Source organism: Podarcis gaigeae (assembly GCF_964106915.1).
Source record: "Podarcis gaigeae genome assembly, chromosome: 12".
In the NCBI taxonomy this organism is placed as follows: domain Eukaryota; kingdom Metazoa; phylum Chordata; class Lepidosauria; order Squamata; family Lacertidae; genus Podarcis; species Podarcis gaigeae.
Genome location: NC_139688.1, coordinates 40,207,569 through 40,226,854, shown reverse-complemented (window position 1 = coordinate 40,226,854; position 19,286 = coordinate 40,207,569). Strand labels below are relative to the sequence as shown.

Below are 19,286 nucleotides of genomic sequence, written 5' to 3'. Positions count from 1 at the left end.
CGCTCCGCTTTCCAAACGGGCCGAAGGAGTAGCCCGGCCGGCAGCTCCGGCGCCTCCCCTTCTGACGGCAACTAGCAAACGGCAACAGCGGCAACGCTGGACGCCCCCTGGGGGCTGCAAGGGAACAGGGCGACGTCTACGGATGGATGCCGCTGCCGAGTCCATTATTATTATTATTATTATTATTATTATTATTATTATTATTATTATTATTATTGTATTTTATTTTTCGTTTCCACCGCCCCCCCAAAAAAACCCCGCACCGAGCGGCTTACCTTGCAGGCGGAGTAGACGCCCAGCTTCTCCAGTTTCTTGGCGCGCGGCGCAGCGCGGAGCTGCGCCTTCTTCCCTACGACGCGAGCCGAGCCAGGGCCGCCGCTGCCCGGGCCGCCGCCGCCGCCTCCCGCTGCTGCAGCAGCAGCTGCCGCCGCCGCAGGGCTCTCGGCTGTCGCGGCGGCGGCGGCGGCGACCACAGCCCGGACGGGTCCGCAAGCGGCCAGCCCTCCGGCGGCCGGGGAGCCCTGCTGCAGCGCTCCGTTGCCGCCGCCGCCGCCGCCGTTTCCCCCGCCGCCGACCGCGGCTGCTGTGGTGGCGGAGGACGCGGCGGCGGCGGCGGCTCCCGCCCCGGCCGCGCCAGCCTCAGCCATGCCGCAGCCCGGCCGGCACGACGAGGCTCGCCGCCAGGCTCCTCGCCCAGTGCCCGGCTCGGTGCGCCCGTCGAGCGAGGGCGCTGGATGGAGCCTCCCCTTTTCCCCGCTGCCGCCGCCGCCGGCTGCTCCCTCCGGAGGGAGGGAAGGAGGGGACAGGGCCGCACCGCGGGCGGGTCCTGCTGGGCGGAGAGGAGGAGGCGGAGGCGCCGCTAAGAAGAAGCCAGCGGGGAGGAGGGGAAGGCGACGGACATGTTGTTGCCGCCAGCGAGCCTGGCTTCGGCTGTCACCGCCCGGCAGCCCAGGAGGAGGAGGGAAGCCGGGCGGCCGCGCGGCCTGCCTGGCCCTTCCTTCCCTCCTCGCCTGGGAAGCGGCGCAGTGGCGTCTCCGCCGGTCCTGGCCATAAAGCGCGCCAAGTGCCTCAGCAGCTCAGATTTGCCCGTCCGGGTCGCGCCTCTTCGGGGCCCCGCGGAAGAATTTAGCAACAGTTCCAGAGGGCATCTCTCTCTGAGGAGAACTGGCGGCGTGTGTCTGTGTGCGCCCCTGCGGCGTCCCCTCAGGGCAAGTTATAAAGAAGAAGCAGAAGAGTCCTCCTCCGGCACTTAAGAAATAATAAAATAAAACAACATATAAGTCCGTCAGGCTTTCAAGCGCCACAGAGCTCTGGAGCGGCGGGCGGGTCTCCTCTTTTGCCAAGCGGCTTCCCCCGCTTCCGTCGGAGCGCGCTTGCAGATGCGATTCATGGGGGAAGGAGGACGGCGACTCGGGGAAGCCGCCAATCCTGCAGTGCAAAGCCGCCCCCCGACGTGATTCTAGGGTTAGGCGAGCGCGAGTGGCGTCGAAGCGTGCCCGCTTTCCTTTTCCTTTCCCTCGAGGGCATTGCAGTTTTCAGGACCGGGGAAGGAAGAAGCAGCCTTTTTATTTTATTTATTTTTTTAAAGCACTCCGCTCGTTGTTATTTGTTATTTTATCTTCAACCAAGTAGTTTTAAAGCTGGGCTCTTCGCAAACTTGCAGGGAAGGAAATGGGCTCTTTAGACGGGTCGCAGCAGCGAATTGGGGGGAGAGGGCTCAACCTGCCCTTTACTGTAGAGTTCAAAGTGAATATTGGGAGTTCATTGCCTCTAAAGGTAGACTTCCAAAAATAATAATTATAATTAATAATAATAATAATAATAATCATGCCAATGGCCCACCTCCTACAGCATCCTATTCTCACAGTAGCTGACCAGATGCCTGTGGGAATCCTGGAAGCAGATTCTAGCACAAGAGCCTCTCTTTTGTGTCTACTAATGGCTAGTATTCAGAATCATTGCTGCCTCCAGTTGTGGACGCAAAGTATAGCCATCGGCTAGTAACCATCCATTGGCCTCTCCGCCAAGAATTTATCTTATCCCCCTTTAAAGCCATCCAAGATGGCAGCCATCACTGCCTCCTGGTGGAGCGAGTTCCATAGCTCAGCTATGTGCTGTGTGAATAAAATAAAGTACAGTACAGTACTTCCTTTTATCTGTCCGAAGTCTTCCAACATTCAGCATCATTGGATGTCCCCAATTTCTGGTGTTCTAACAAAGGGTTTAGCTGAGATTCCTGTGTTGCAGGGGGTTGGACTAGATGACCCATGGGGTCCCTTCCAACCATAGCTGTCAACTTTCAGATTTGAAAATAAGAGATCAGCAGCCTCACCTGTCCAGGGGACAGTCTACGGGATATCTAACAATACGGGATAGCAACAGGAAGCAGCGGGAAACGACGCTGGAATAAGGGAATTTCCTGCAAAAAAAGGGAAGGTTGACAGCTATGCTTCCAACTCTACTATTCAATGATAACTTCTCTATCCACTTTTGTCATGCAGCCATACATCTTTTTAAAAACCCACTGCCCAGTACCTGCTGTTCATCTTCTCATGGTGTTAGTTGTATCTGGAAATGGCTGTTTCACACAAGCACAACACGGTATGTGCAGTTATCTATGGAGAAATGCTGCAGTTTAAATAAATCAAAAAGAGGTACACTCTTTGCTCTGAGTAAATTGGCATGAAATAGAGAACAAAACAAACTGGCTGTAATGTGATATAGTGAAGTGGAACCGATCCTGTGCATTTATTTAAAAGATGTATATGCCTCCCACCAGCAAAGCTTCGTGGGGACATTTACAGAAACATGGTAAAATACAAATGTCAAAAGAGAATAGAATAAATCACAATGTTTTAACAATATGTTAAGACTGCAATCATGGTGTTAAAAGATGGGGGTGGGTGGATTATATATTTGGGAACCCTAGTCTTGTGGTTTTGTATCTTTTAGGCAGGAGTCTATAGTTGAAGTGATCAAACCAGTCTTGGTTAAGCTAGCGCAGATATGAGTCCATTTTACAAATCTAAACAACTAGATAATGATATTTGCAGAAAAAGGAGGTAAGACAGAAGTTAGTCTCTTCTGGACTTGGGAAGACTTTCAGGCTTGGCTTGCTGAAACCCAAGCTATGACTTGGGGAGGGGGGAACCGTGGGTGTATCCAGGGTTTATTTTAGGGGGGTAGGCTTTATGTTGGGGGGCAGAACTGAGTTAGCCATGATACAATTGGTCAGTTAGTTAAGTATTTTTATTCATTTATTTACTTGATGGGGGGGTAGCTGCACCCCCTGGCTACATCCATGCTGGAAACCTAATGGGGGAGCAACTTCTATTGGATTATTAATGCTGTGAGCCCTTCCATCTCATTCTTAGGTTGTATACACGTGTAAATAGAGCAATATGACAAAAAACAAACAAACCACCACAGTCTCCAGGGACCATGACAAGGAAATCTAAACCAAAGTAGGTGCCGGCACCCCTGAAATCTCTCACGGTTTGCATTGTGTGTGTGTGTAACAATATGCACACTTAGGTGTAAGGTCCATTGAATTTAAGAGACTTTTTAGGATTGCATTGTAATCTTAGGATGCCACGGACTTTATTTCATATGAGGATGATGGAACGGAGCTTTGATACAATGGCAGGTTAATAATGCTCAGGTTAATGCAGAAGCAAACATTCCTTCAGCTTACCTGCATAGGGTTATCAAGGTAAACACCAACTCTTGAATTGGACTCTTACATGGACTGGAGCCACTGGAGTTCTCAAAGTCCTTATACAATATATTTAGTCTCAGCTTATACAGTATGCATTTGCAGTTTCATTGTCACAGTGAATTAATCCACATGAATTGGTTTAATCAGTGTGAAACACAAGGAGAAACGGACATAGAGTGGTACCTCAGTTTAAGAACAGTTTGGTTTAAGAACGATTTGGTTTACAAACTCTGCAAAACCGGAAATAGTGTCCTGGTTTGAGAACTTTGCCTCGGGCTAAGAACAGAATCCGAACAGTGGAAGGGAACTGGTGGCGGGAGGCCTTATTAGGGAAAGCGCGCCTCTGTTTAAGAACGGTTTTGGTTTAAGAACGGACTTCCGGAACGGATTAAGTTCATAAACCAAGGTACTTGGTTTTATAGTGATTTGTAAGTGGCTTTGCAGCTAACAGTGTAAAAGACGAAATGTAAGTTCCATTACATTCTGACAAAAAGTACAATATAGCAGAGCGATACAGAATTGACATCGCTCCCTCATTTTGAGGTGGTGATGATGGTAACCAACATGTGCTGAGGACTATGACACTGTATGCCTCAAGACCTGTTCACAAGATAACTGCAACAGGGCTGTTGTTTTTGCCAGGGGAGGTGCGTTTCTTGATCACATTCCTTGGAAAATACAGAGGCTCTGTAGCACCACCCACACCTTTTAATCTTGATTCTTAGACAAACCAGAACAGCATCTTAGTGGCTAAGGATACGGTTACTATAGTAATAACTGTAAACACTGGAAAGGCACCGCCAATCCTGTCCCAGTGTTCCAATAGCAACAGAGGGAAATGGCTTCCAAAAAATCCACAACTTCCTAGGAGTCAAAGGTATATATTTTAACAGAATTTATTTATTTATTATTTATTTATACTTTTCAGGTGTATACATTTCACTGGTTTTACAATCGTTTTGACATTTTAAATCTTAACTTCCTCCCCCCTCTTTCTGCAGTTCCTTAAATTTATTTTTAATATCTTCTGCATATCCAAATTAATTTGCCTTACTCATTTATTTACCTTCTTTAAGAATATACTTTTATATAACTGCAGGTTACTACAATAATCCTGCCAGTGTTTTATCTGTTTACAATTTATCTGTAATGTTCAATAAACCATTTCCATTCTTTTATAAAAAGTTTGTTATCTTGATTTCTTATTCTCCCAGTAAGTTTCACCATTTTTGCATATTCCATAAGTTTTGTGTCCATTCTTCCTTTGCTGCGACATCTGCTTCTTTCCATTTTGGGGCAAGTAGCATTCTTGCCAGAGGGACGCAGGTGGCGCTGTGGGTTAAAGCCTCAGCGCCTAGGACTTGCCGATCGAAAGGTCGGCGGTTCGAATCCCTGCGGCGGGGTGCGCTCCCGCTGCTCGGTCCCAGCGCCTGCCAACCTAGCAGTTCGAAAGCACCTCCGGGTGCAAGTAGATAAATAGGGACCTCTTACCAGCAGGAAGGTAAATGGCATTTCCGAGTGTGGCTCTGGCTCGCCAGATGCAGCTTTGTCACGCTGGCCACGTGACCCGGAAGTGTCTCCGGACAGCGCTGGCCCCTGGCCTCTTGAGTGAGATGGGCGCACAATCCCAGAATCTGTCAAGACTGGCCCGTACGGGCAGGGGTACCTTTACCTTTAGCATTCTTGCCGCTGTAGTCGCAAATATGAATAAGTTTTTATACGATTTAAGTAGTTTTATCCGTATAATTCCTAAGAGAAAGGATTCTGGGGTTTTTTTTTACAGATGTTATTTTAAACATCCTTTTCATTTCATTGTATATCATTTCCCATTGAGTTAAACTTTAAACAAAAAAAAATGAATGTAAGCAAAGTTCTGATTTAGCACATGCTGAGCAAACAGTATCAACGGAGGTCTGAAGACCCCTTAGCACAAAGGCATGAATGAGAATCAGAAAAATCATTGTACGTGGAACAAGAAAACTGAAGAGATAATCGTTAAAAGTCTTTTTAGGAGCACCTTTCTAACTAAGCTAAAAAGTGGCTCATCCCAAAGGCAACGACCAATACAAACCATAAGAAAATAGGATTTTTTAAAAGTAACTGTTTCCAGATGTTCAAGTTCCCTGGACTTGCTTGCAGGTCCGGTAGGTGTGCTCATGAAGAAGGGTGGTTCCTGGGGATTGTCTTGCCCAAGGTTCCTCCAAAATCTGGAAATGACACTAACTTTTGGACTTGTATGAAGATACTGGCTTTGAAGCCCCACTTCTCCTGAAGGTAATTTTGAATCAGTCAATGCAGACTCAGCTTAAATCATCCTTCAGTTCCCCATAGTTAGCGCTTGATTTCTTCTAGTTAGAGCATATTTAATCAATTAGGCTATTAATTTTTTTAAAAAAAGAACTCTTTCATAAAATTGTAGAGTTGGAAGGGGTTCCAAGGGTCACTTTTTCAAACTCCCTGCAATGCAGGAATCGCAGATAAAGAATGCCTGAACGATGGCCACCCAACCTCTGTTTAAAAACCTCCAAGGAAGGAGACTCCACCACCTTTCAAGGTAATCCATTCCACCATCGAGCAGAAAGCTCTCCCCCAAATTTAGTCAGAATCTCCTTTCTTGTCATTTGGCTCCATCGGTCAAGTCCTACCTTCTGAAGCAGCAGAAAACAAACTTGCTTTTTCTTCCATGTGGCAGCCCTTCAACGAAAAATTGCCACAGTTGAAAAGACAGTACATTAAATATATATATATATATATATATTAAGATGACTTTAAAAATTAAGCACTACTTTTAAAAGGTCATTTTGTCTTTCACATACAGGAGAATTATCTTCCAAGATGAAGCCTGCTACAATATACAGGCACATGATCTAAGAACAAGAAATGTATGGTTCCCCACCTCTACCTTCAGTATGATATTCCCACCCCCTTATATGTTGATTTGTGCAAATTAAATTGATTCATTAATATTTTCTTCATTTGTTACAGCCCTAGTTTCTACGCTTCATGAGGTGAACTATTTCCCAATTCATCAGACAAGTAAGTACATATTCCATGTTCTGTCCTTAGTTGCCAACCAAGTGGCCATCAAGGAAATTATCCAAATGTGGAGTCCATAGACCATGAAGCAGCCAGCTGTGGAGAACAGTTACTAATGTGAAGGAGCCTTTAAGCAGCCTCTGCCTGGCATTTTTATTCTGCGTGAGGTTTGTTATGTACTGAAGTTCTCACCCTGGGCCAGCAGGGGGATACTGTAGATAGTTTTCACTCAGGTCCACATATGTAAATAAGGGATTGAAAGTGACGTTCACTGATTGGATAGTTACAGAAAATTGTTACAGTTGCGTTGTAGTGGAGCTCTATATAAGCAGGCTGGCTGAACCCTTCAGTTCAGTTCAGTTCTGGCCTGTAAATAAACAAGAGCTGTTTGAAGAATTGCTGTGTCGTTTGATATGTTCACCCGCAACTTAACAAGGTTCCTTCTCCTGCTGAAAGGAAAGGCCCTGAGATTGCATCAAATATTATCGTATTTGGAGTTACTAAAATCTTTCTATATCTGAAACAAAAATAATTCAAACACTTCATATGGTTGTACAGTATCTTAAGCTTAAAGGACAGGGCAACATTATCATTGTTATTGTTCTGCTCTTCTTGCAAATCTTTACAAAGGAGCTCTGCTCAGCTCAGTTACGGAAAAGCTAGCTCCCCCCCCCCCATTGCCAGTCACTTTGTTGGGGTGGGGGAGAGATTCTAATTTATTCTGGGGAAATAGCCCTGTTGACACACCATGTAAATATGCCCTGTTACACTATAAAGACAGCAATGCCCCACAACTTTACAGATATTTTTCATTTGAAATTGTGCACCCCCACTGAGCATATCTCTCCCCATCATTTATTTATTTTTAAATGTGAACAGTAAATACATAGGGTTGCCATATTTCAAAAAGTGAAAATCCAGACACAAAAGTTGTTTATCTTTTTTGGGGGGTGGGATTGCCAAATAATCAACACTATGTCTGGGAAATTATGGATGTATGACAGCCACATACATACATACAGTGGTACCTCGGGTTACATACACTTCAGGTTACATACGCTTCAAGTTATAGACTCTGCTAACCCAGAAATAGTACCTCGGGTTAAGAACTTTGCTTCAGGATGAGAACAGAAATCATGCTCTGGTGGCGCGCGGCAGCAGGAGGCCCCATTAGCTAAAGTGGTGCTTCAGGTTAAGAACAGTTTCAGGTTAAGAACGGACCTCCGGAACGAATTAAGTACTTAACCCGAGGTACCACTGTAATTTTATTTGTATGCCACCTTTGCACAGTTCAAATCGTGCTCCAGGCAGCTTACTACAGGAGAAAAATAATACAGTGGTACCTCGGGGGGGACACTCTACGGTGTTGCCCGGGCATATGGCAACCCATGTTGGAAAATTTAATTTTTTCCAGAGATTTTGCAAAAAAAGAAAAGAAAAAAGAAAAACTCAACAACTTTGCCCAAAAAAGTGTCCTGCAGTAAAACAACTAACTTCCTCTCTTGTCTTCATCTCTAAAGATGAAGGGCGTTCTAATTTCATTCCAAACAGGTACTGGCTAACTCTCACCATGATTGGGCAGCTATTTTAAGGCTAAACAGGCCCTGACAAAACTGGCATGGTGCTGCTCTTGATCATCTATACACACTGAAAACCCTTTCTTGTTTCCAGTTTTGTTGACAGTAGAATTGCATGCAGCCTACTTTGTTCAGAGTTAGGTTCTTGTCATGTACTGAGCTGAATCCTAGAACAATAGTATCCAGAATGCAGCAGTCTGATTGGTCCGCAGGAGCCACCCAATCCAGCTCCAGATGGAAGTGAATCAGCGACCTGATTGGCCTGCAGGAGCAGCCCGAATTAGCCAATCACGCGGGGCCCATTCTGTAAATAATGTATATATAGCTAGACGTTTTGGGGAAAGTTTCATTCATTGCTACTATGAGCTGAATAAAGAGCATGAAATTCACACTTGACTCCAAGTATATTTCAGTTCTCTTTGGCAATACTGATCATATTTCCTAATTTTCCTAACATGGAAACTATGCATTGTAGAAATAGCTATTCAGTATATACTGTTTAGTGTAGGTAGGAAGCATATGATTAATCTCTCATTTGCTCATAAAGGGGTATGAATTAAAACTTAAAATTGATATCTATTCTGAAAAAAGTCCCAACTGTTCATGAAATTGTATTCCTATATGTGTGTGCATAGGCTGCAATTTGTTAGAAGTCCCATTGAACTCAACAGGGCTTACTTCTAAGTAAGCCACATATATACAGTATGGCATGATTTTATATTTATACAAATATCAAGGCACATGATCACTCAGTGCTGCCACTATATGCAAATGTCTGGATCATTTAAGTCTATATAGAACCTTTATTCTCAATAATGATGGAACTCCCAGCTGGAGAATACTTTTATTTTTTTAATAAATCTTTATTGTTTGTAAAGGAAATCTTTGTAGGAGTTAATGTTTTATTATCCCTTTGGAGCTGTCTTTCCAGGCTGTGACGCTTTATGGTTTATGGTTTAATTTTTAAAAGATTTTTTAAAAATATTTTTCTTTTTCTTATGTTTGCACCTGTTTTTTGTTAACAAAGCAATAGAATTAAAAAAGGGAAAAAATATTTCCTCTACCAGCATTCCATATCAGACGGCTTTAAAACTCTTTGAGAAGCAGTTGATCATATTGTATGCAGGCTATCAGAAGAACGCAATTGTCAGAGTTGCCTCCAGGTCCCAGCTCACAGAGGACCCACGCTAGTCAGTGATAACATATAAAAGTCTTTATTGAAGATTAGTTTCCATTTCCAAACCGCAGCGTGCAACTCTACGTCCTAGACCTTAGACCAGCGAAGCTCCATCTGAGTCTCCGCCTCCTAGACACCAGTTTAAGACTCTAGCTTTACTCCACCTCTTCCGTTGTTCCTTCCTCCTCTGGGTCCTTCTGCTCCCTGGGGTTTCCTCCTTTCTGGACTCTTCTGACGCTGACCCCCCGAGTCTTCCCCCTCCTTCCGGCGGGCTTTAGGACCTGGCTCCCTATCCGGGCTGCCTGCCTGTACATTTGAACTTGGCGCGCGCGCCCAGCCGGTAACCTTCCTCTTGACCGTTTCCCCGCTCTCCGATGGAGGCGTGGTCAATCCTGACTCATCTCCTCTCGCTGGTAGTGAGAACACTGGTCCCGATTCCTGGGACTCCTCCCCCCCACTGCGCTCTGGTGGGGAAGCTGGTCCTGATTTCCAACTGCTGCTCTGGGAGTCCCCGCTGGCCCCTTCCTTCTGGGGTTTCCCCCTTGGCACCCCCTTTGCCCTGGCCATCGGCGCTCCCTTCTGTGAGTCTTCCGATTCGCTGGAGAGGCTCGTGGAATCCCTCTGACCACTGTCACTGCCTATGCCCCCCTCGGATTCCTCCCCCTCGCTCTCCATTTCCTCCCTCTCCTGTGCCTCTGCTCCTGAACCCCTGACAGCAATCCTAAACCCCCATTTGGCATGTAGAGCTAATTGCAAGGTTCTTTTATGAGTATTTCTTGGTTTCGTTTGAGAAGGATAGTTGAAACACACATTACTTTTCTTTGTTTTTATAGAATGTCGTGGGAAAAAGGATCTCCGCAATGTAAACCCGACAAATCTGAAGAAGATCCCACAAAGGTAGTTAAGATTGACTTCAAGAAAGTTGACAAACTCGATATTACAGTACTTTGCTCCATATGCCAACAAACGGTACACATTAGCGAAATTCTTTTCCATAAAAGAGTCCACCAGGCTCTGGCAGTACTGGATTATCGCCGGCCATGGGTGGAATCAATAGATGTAAATAAAATAGTTCTTCAGAGAAAACGTCTGCTTTTAAAAATGAAAAAATATAAGACTCCTAAGTACGTTGAACGAAAGACGGAGAAGATTGGCTGTTCATTTGATCTCCTTAAAGAAAGCATGAAGCCTACTCCATATTTTTGCATTGATAGTATTGCTCAAAGTTCTGTGCACGTTGAAGAAGTTACCAATCCGCTGATAAAAGCCATCGCAATATGTCAAGACAAAAATGCTCGTTGGCATGAAAACTTGGAAGACGTATTTGTCGTATTAGACAATTATGGGAACAGGGCAGGTACGTCCTTTCTTGGGGTTTTTGATGGAAGCAATGGGATCTCTGCTGCAGAGACAACGTCCGTGGAACTTCCCGTTTTACTCCTTGACCAGCTTTCTCACGAAGATCCCTCTTACCAAGTGAGTGAAGCTGGGAAAGAATTCATAGATTCATTCTGCACCGTCTTCAGGGCAGATTACAAAGTGAGGGAGAGGCTTTTCACTCAGAAGGGTGCCAGAGGGAAGAAATCTTGGCCAGGTGATTATGAATGGATTCACAGAGCCTATGCTAAGTCTTTCTGGCGTATGGACAGGCTTTTACGGCTCGGGAGAAATGAAGTTTCCAGAGTCTGCTGGAGCAGTTGTACAGCTGCCACCTGTATAATAGAAAATATAAGCAACAAAAAGGAAAGCCAGCAAGAAGAGGAGGAGAAAACGCTTGAAAAGGTGACTGATGAAGAGGAACAGAACGTCGGACAACAGAATGAGGAGGAGATGCCTAGAAGGATATTCATAGCAAAGAAAAATGGTGACGCAGAGCAGGGAGTGGCTCTGCTTATAACTAAGAAAGAGAGGGGCAGTGTCACAGAACAGCAGCCAGAGGAGCCACTTGGAGGAACCAACGGCAAAAAGGAAAGCAGCACGGCAGAGTCAGAAAACAATGAGCAGGTTGCCAATAATAAGGATGTGATTCAGGAAGAGAATCTGCTTAAAAGGAAGGAACAGCAGCAAGAAGAATCACTTGAAAGAACAGATGATCATGCCAGAGAGGCAGGAGACAATGTGCAGATTGCTGATCATATAGATGAGAGCCAGGAAGAGGGTCTCCTTGAAAACATGGGACAGCAGCAAGGTGAGTCACCTGAAAGAACAGATGATAACACTGGAGAGCCAGGAGACAATGTGCAGATTGCTGATCATATTGATGAGAGCCAGGAAGAGAGTCTTCTTGAAAACATGGAACAGCAGCAAGGAGAGTCATCTGAAAAAACAAATGATCTCACCACAGAACCAGGAGACAATGAGCATGTGGCAGATAGCATAGATGGGAGTCAGGAAGAGGAAGAGCTTGAAGGTGACAATAGTTCTGCACCGACAGAAGAAAAAATTGGACTTATGCATATTGCTAATATTGGTATGTATGGAATACTGTTACCATTTCCCACCTCCCTACCCCATTTTAAAATTGTGGCCTGTCAGTTTTGAATGATACAGCAAGTGCCTGCAATTTAATTCAATACTGCATAGCCTTGGGTCCTAACTCACTCTCTCTGGAGCGTCTCCACCTCCATCGTTCTGCCTGGACACTGAGGTCCAGCGCCGAGGGCCTTCTGGCAGTTCCCTCGCTGCGAGAAGCCAAGTTACAGGGAACCAGGCAGAGGGCCTTCTCAGTAGTGGCGCCATCCCTGTGGAATGCCCTCCCACCAGATGTCAAAGAGAAAAATAACTACCAAACTTTTAGAAGACATCTAAAGGCAGCCCTGTTTAGGGAAGCTTTTAATGTTTAATAGATTATTGTATTTTAGTGTTTTGTTGGAAGCCACCCAGAGTGGCTGGGGAAATCCAGCCAGATGGGTGGGGTATAAATAATAAATTGCTGTTGTTGTTGTTGTTGTTAACAGAAGGGCTCTTTCCACTGACAGAGGAAATCAGGCTCCAGCATAGGGTGTTTGTTTTTTTGTCTCTCACCCCATTCTCTAGAGCAGATTCCCCCCCCCCCTTTTTAAGCAAAGGGGCTTATGAACAAAGGGGAAAGGGGATATGAACAAAGAATGCCACACAGACCTTCCACACGGTGGGAGTATCTTGTTGGCAGAATTCCATTCGCAGAATATTCTCACTAGCAGAACCTTAGGATCTACCGTAAGTTAACGTTTGCAAGATGAAGCACTTTTCAACTATCTCAGCACCAAAAAAATAAAGAGTGGGAAAAAGACAAGTCAATATGGCATGCAATAATTTTGAATAACAGATATCTTCTTTAATAGGATTGTTCTCACCTAAACTTTGAACTGAAACAGGAACAGTAAGTCTGTATTCCTAAACTGTAACAAGCTTCCCTTCCCAAATATTTTTTTGTCATTGGTCTGTTTCTTTGTTATGTTCAACAAACACAATCTCTCAGCAAACCATAGTTTAGCCAGTTCCTAATTCAGATGCAGTAAACTATTGTTTCAGACAGGGTATGTGCAAAATGGATCATCACGTGAAAAACAGATACCATCTATCAGTCCTAGCTATATTTACAAATGCCTTGGAGAAGTCAGGTGGCTGATGGCTCTTTTTTGGGGGGAAGACATAAGACCTGGCAGGTTGGACATACCCCTTCAGTCAATTTATCTCCTTTTTAATGTTTTCCTTTTCCCCATATGAGAAAACCAGCCTCAGTCAAAGAAACATCAGCTTGTTTAGGAACCAGAAGGTTGATCACTCATCTGTGGATATGAGGAGTAGAAATAGCTGTGATATTATGTGTGAACTGGGTTGTTGACTCGTTGAAAGAGGGGGGAAATACTATTGGTAAAATCCTATCAAATGCATTTCATGAAAAACTGCTTAGCTGAAATCCTCAGTAATTTAAGCAGAAATACTGACGCAAGCTTATGGTAGGAAGATTACCCTTCCTGTCAACCCTTTTATTTTAATTTGTATCTCTCATAAACCTTTTCTGTCAGATGTCACAAGGAACATGCCCACTTTACTTACATAATTGCTTCATTCTTTTATTCCATAATTGTATTCATCATTTGCAGCTGTAGAAATGGTGAAATTTCATGATAGGGATAATTAGGAAAGGGGCTGAAAATAAAACTGCCAATATATTAAAGCTGTTATACAAATCTGTGGTGTGACTGTACTTGGAATACTATATACAATTCTGGTCACCACACATAAAAAGGATATGGTAGAGCTGTAAAAGTTTCAGAAAAGGACAACGATGATGGGGATGAATCAACTGCATTATGAGGAAAGATGATGATTATATTTATATGCCACCCATCTGACTGGGCTGTCCCAGCCACTCTGGGTGGCTTCCAACAAAATATTAAAATACCGTAATACGTCAAACATTAAAAGCTTCCCTAAACAGGGCGGCCTTCAGATGTCTTCTTAAAGTCTGGTAGTTGTTGTTCTCTTTGACATCTGGTGGGAGGGTGTTCCACAGGGAGGGCGCCACTACCGAGAAGGCCCACTGCCTGGTTCCCTGTAACTTGGCTTCTCGCAGTGAGGGAACCGCCAGAAGGCCCTCGAAACTGGACCTCAGTGTCCGGGCAGAACGATGGGGGTGGAGACACTCCTTCAGATATATGGGACCGAGGCCGTTTAGGGCTTTAAAGGTCAGCACCAACACTTTGAATTCTGCTCAGAAACGTAAGGGAAGTCCCCCCCACCTCCAATCATACTACAGTGGTGCCTTGGTTTACAACCATAATGCGTTCTGGAGGTCCCATTGTAAACCAAAACAGGTTGTAACCCAAGGCGCGCTTTCACCAATGAGGCCTCAAAAAAAAAAATGGGTTGCAATCCAAAAAAAAAAAAAAGGTTGTAATCCAAAAAAAGGGACATGCACTTCCAGGTTTGACGTGTTTGTAATCCAAAATGGTTGTAATCCAAAACGGTTGCAAAGCAAGGTACCACTGTACAACCCAGGGTTATCTATTGGAGGAAGATTCAGGACTGACAAAAGGAGGTACTTCTTTACACAGTACTAGGGTTGCCATATGCCTGGAATTTCCTGGACATACCCGGAGTACTGAAGCCACAAGCAGTGTCTGGGCAGAAATCGGCTAAATGTCCAGGAAAATCTGGACGTATGGCAACCCATGTCAGCAGTGCCATTTTTGCCAATTTCCCTTAAAAATAGCTCCAAAACTTCCTTTTATTTCTTTTTCTTTTCTTTTTAGCTTTTGCCCAAAGCTCAGCAACTGTCTGGATTTCCACTTCTTGAAATATGGCAACCCTGTACACAGTACATAACTGCAATATGTAGTACTGGTCACCAACTTGGATGGCTTTAAAATGAGTTTAAACAAATTTGTGGAGGTTAAAGCTATCGGTGTCTGCTAGCTATTATGTCTCTCTACTACCTCCAAATCCAGAGGCATTGTTGGGGAGCACTCTTGGAGAGAGTTGCTTTTATACTCATGCCGTTCTTTTGGGTGGCCACCATGAAAACGGGATGCTGAACTGGATATCAAAGCCTTTGGCTCTTCTTAAATGACTGCTGCCTCGTCTTATGGACATAACCTCGGCTCCAAAGAGATAAATATTTGCGCTTGACTCAAAATGATCCAGATTCTTTTACTACCTCCGTTCTAAATCCAGTGTGTTGAAAAGTTGCCCTCTAAGATCCAACATGTTTTACTTGCAAACTTTCATTTGGAGCCAGATATTATTATTTTTGAACAAATCTGATATTTTTTTGGCAGTGACTGGCATCTGGGAGGTACCCAGCTATAGATGTGACAGAAGCTACATAGCAGATACGGAAAACAGCAGTCCTAGTGATCTCATACTTTTCAGGAAAGATAAGTCTGTCAGTAGCTACTAGGAGTGATGCCTTTGCTCTGCCTCCATAGATGAAGTATGCTTCTGAATACCAGTTGCTGGAAACACAGAAGAGGGGAGCGCTATTGTGCTTGAATCCTGTTTGCCCATTTCCCACAGCCATATACCTGAAGGAGCATCTCCACCCCCACCAAGGGCCTCCTGGTGGTTCCCTCCCTGCGAGAAGTGAGGTTACAGGGAACCAGGCAGAGGGCCTTCTCGGTAGTGGCACCCGCACTGTGGAACACCCTCCCTGTGGAACACCCTCCCATCAGATGTCAAGGAAACAAACAACTATCTGACTTTCATAAGACATCTGAAGGCAGTCCTGTTTAGGGAAGTTTTTAATGTTTGATGTTTTGTCGTGTTTTTAATATTCTGTTGGGAGCGGCCCGAGTGGCTGGGGAGGCCAGGCCAGATGGGCAGGGTATAAGTGAATCATCATCATCATCATCATCTAGGTGTCCACTGAGAACAGATTGGCTTGATCCAGCAATCCTTATATCTAATTGTACAAAGTCTATTGCCATGTCACTGTACTGCACCTTTGTCTGCCCTCATTGGACACTGAGAATCTCCATGCAATTGTGATCCGACAGAGGTGTATGGGTGTTAGGGGAGGGGTAGTACCTCTGGTGAGGGACACACTGTGTTCCTTCTAGGGTAGTTTGTCCACCTTTGGTCTCTACCCTCCACTCAGGTCTCACCTGTGGCTCCTAGAAGCTGTCAGCATGTGGCAGTGGCCACATCCTGGGAATGACTTCGACTGGATGTAGCCAAGGGGTCTCAAACCCTCAGTGAGTTAGGGACTTCCCTTGTATGCGAAGACAGGCTCCAGCAGATTGAGCAGAGACCAGTGGTCAAGAAGGTGGTTTCTGCACGGGCCGTAGAGGGAAGTGAGGGGCAGATGGGGCTCATCAAGATGGGAAGGCAGCCCATCTAGGAAAAGGAAAACTGATCCTAAACTTTCACTGCTTTGCGGGGTATTTTTGGGAGAATAAAAGGCTAAGGAATAAACACAAATCTGGAGCGCGGTCCCCAATATGGTTGGATAGTGCCTTGCACGCCTCCTTCTGACAACTCCTGCACATAGCTGTCAACCGCCCCTTATTTGGCGGGAAAGTCCCTTATCCCTGTGCCATGTCCCGCTGCTGTCCCTTATTGATGATGTCCCTTAAATTTCCCGGGTTTCAAAGGAAGCAGCTCCTCTCCCTCCCTCCCAGGAAGGAGGGAGGCTTCAACTGTGTTGCTTGGCTGCGTTGCTCACCCAATAAGGCGTCTAAGAACGACTGGGGGGTGGAGCTTGCATGCCTTGTTCTGATCAAATCGGCCGTGTTGCCTGGGGACTTGCCTTTGCTCAGCGCTTCCCAGCGGAGAGGTGACGGTGGTTTTCCTTGCTGCATCCCCTTTGCCAGGTTGCTGTGCTATGGGAACCACCGTGTGAGGCTTTGTTTGGCTGCTGGGTGGGCTTTCTGCCTTTGGCTTGTAAGGGCTCAGAAGTTGAACATACCTGTGCTTGGAAAATCCCTTATTTTGGCTACCGATCCCTTATTTTCAAATCTGAAATGTTTACAGCTATGCTCCCGCAGCCAGGTTGGTGCCAAACGTATAGCTGTGATTTCCTTTGGACTACATCAGAGGGTGAGAAGGGGGTCTTGTCTAGGCAGCCCAGGACGACCTCCATACACACTGCTCCTGGGCTTGTGCCCCGGAAAGGTCACTTCGGTGCTGCTAACACAGTGGTTTTGACTTCACCCCTAGAAGTGCGCTCTACTGTCTCTTGAGACAGATGGATGCAAACTATTTTGCACAACTAAAACAGCCTTCCCCAAATGCGTTCCCTCCAGATGCCTTACGCTACACAACTCCCATCATCTCTAAGCATTGGGACCATGCTGCCTTGAGCCAGTGGGGTGTTTTAGCTTAATGCATCTGGAGAATACCAGAATGGAGAGGGCCTTACTAGATATTGCCAGTGTAACCTGCTATAGCCATGTTTGCATCTTGGGTACTGCAAGATGTACAAATGATTTGATCAGGAAAATCCACCACCACTCTTTCCGTTTTTCTTCTCCAACTTCACACTTTCTGTGGTTCTCACAGGCCAATAAGCACACCCAGTCCTCATTGGGATGTTGAGCTTTTTGCCATTTTGATTTTGTAACGAATGTGACATTTCTACATACTTCATGGCTCTCTTCTACTATGCCAGTACATCCTCATTTCTTAGTGGCCCTGTTTTGTATCCAAACCTATCGGCACTGAACCACCTGAGTTTGCTTTTCGTTGAAATGATAAGATGGATCAAATTTGGCATTTCCGGCCCACTGGCTCACATTGTCTAGTTTCAGCCTATGGATGCAGTAATTTAAGTATGTAGAAAGTGGCACTTGAATTGGAATCGTGGGAGAAGGGTAGGTAAGATAAACTGAGCACTTGGGACCCAGCTACACTGGTAAAGAAAAAGTGATTTACATGCATTGTATGTACGATATAACATTGTGCCACCAGATGGCGACATGGACTCCCGTTTTTCTCTACCTGCTTTCCCTGTTTAAATTTACGCTTTGAACTGAAATGCTTCTTTGATGTGTCTAGAATCCAGCTTTAGACTGCTTATCTTCACGAATGATGAAAGATGGCAGAATATGAATTGTGTATAGAATCTGCACAGCATAACTTGTAGAGGAAAAGCAACAACTGAAGTTTATGTGCTTTCAAAGATGAATTCAGTTAAGTTATGCAGTGATAGGTTTTGTGTGTGTTTTTTAATTGTAGGCAACGTTCATGCTGTTTTATGCAAAAATGGGAAAAGCTATTGGGTTACTAAAGAACACAGCACTTATTCTAGAGAAGAAAGGATCCGTGTTCTTAAGAATGGTGGCAGTATCAGCAGCAATGAACCCAAAGGACTGATAGAAGGACTTATCAAAAGCACTCGGGGCCTTGGCCACCATGGCAATCCAAAGCTGAAAAATACTGTTATTCCTGTACCACATACAATCTCCTTTCCTGTTGACGATTCATGCCAATTTCTTATTTTAGCTTCTAATGGACTCTGGGAAGTTTTGGATAAAAGTGAAGCAGTACTATTGACATTAACAATGTTTTCTGCTTATCTGGAAAAGTATCAGCGCTCCCAACTGAAGAAAGCCCGCATGCCCAAAGGCTCCGAGTTACCTTTGAATGATTTGGAAACTGAATTCTATTCATGGTATTTAAATAAAGATTTTTTGGCAGATATTGACTTACAAAATTTAAGGTCCTCAAGTAGCGTTGTGCAAGAAGAAGAGATGGTTCAGTCAGGTTCCTCAGCAGAGGAAGAATCAGAAGAAGCAGCAGAAGAATCAGAAGCAGAGGAAAAATCAGAAGCAGATGAGGAAGAAGCCGCAGAAGCAGCAGCGGAAGAATCAGAAGCAGCAGCAGAGGAAGAAGAAGAGGAGGAGGAGGAGGAGGAGGAGGAATCAGAAACCACTTTAGAAGTTTTTGGATCATGGGACTTAAGTGATGATACAACCCATGAAAGCACAGAACAAACACTAACCCCAGAGTTTGCGATAAATGTAGAAGAACCTGAACCTGAAAGTTCTGAATCTTCACAAATATCAGAAGATTCAGAAATCAATTCTAGGACATTTTATGCCCTTGCAGCTAAGTATATTAGTAAGCACCTTGTAGAAGCTGCACTAAAAGCAGGTTCCAGAGATAATATTACTGTTTTGATAGCACTCTTAAATGGATGTGATAAAATACCCACTTATATTTAGCATGTATACTGTGCTTAGGAGGATAGTTCAAGTGAAGGAAAGCTATAGTACAGTTCATCCATTTTATGATAAAAGAAACTGCCACAATAAATTCACAAAGTGAGTTATTTTGTATAAAAAAAAGACTG

At 44.7% G+C, this 19,286-nt stretch overlaps 2 protein-coding genes across 4 annotated transcripts in view; one reads left to right on the top strand and one right to left on the bottom strand.

Annotated features, from left to right (window-relative positions):
- Nucleotides 1–662, bottom strand: part of KAT2B (lysine acetyltransferase 2B) — a 43,675-nt gene extending 43,013 nt beyond the window's left edge. For all 3 annotated transcript variants that reach the window (XM_083705649.1, XM_083705651.1, XM_083705650.1), the window contains exon 1: nucleotides 276–662. In XM_083705649.1, the coding sequence (XP_083561775.1) occupies nucleotides 276–647 (372 nt within the window). In that variant the 5' untranslated portion in view covers nucleotides 648–662. The remainder of the gene's footprint in view (nucleotides 1–275) is intronic.
- Nucleotides 663–3,943: 3,281 nt separating this feature from the next.
- PP2D1 (protein phosphatase 2C like domain containing 1) lies at nucleotides 3,944–19,282 on the top strand. The gene is made up of 4 exons (XM_083705648.1): nucleotides 3,944–4,595; nucleotides 6,704–6,754; nucleotides 10,342–11,978; nucleotides 18,170–19,282. The coding sequence occupies exons 3-4, from the start codon at nucleotides 10,343–10,345 to the stop codon at nucleotides 19,156–19,158; spliced, it is 2,625 nt and encodes an 874-aa protein (XP_083561774.1). The 5' UTR covers nucleotides 3,944–4,595; nucleotides 6,704–6,754; nucleotide 10,342; the 3' UTR covers nucleotides 19,159–19,282.
- The last annotated feature ends 4 nt before the right edge of the window (nucleotides 19,283–19,286 follow it).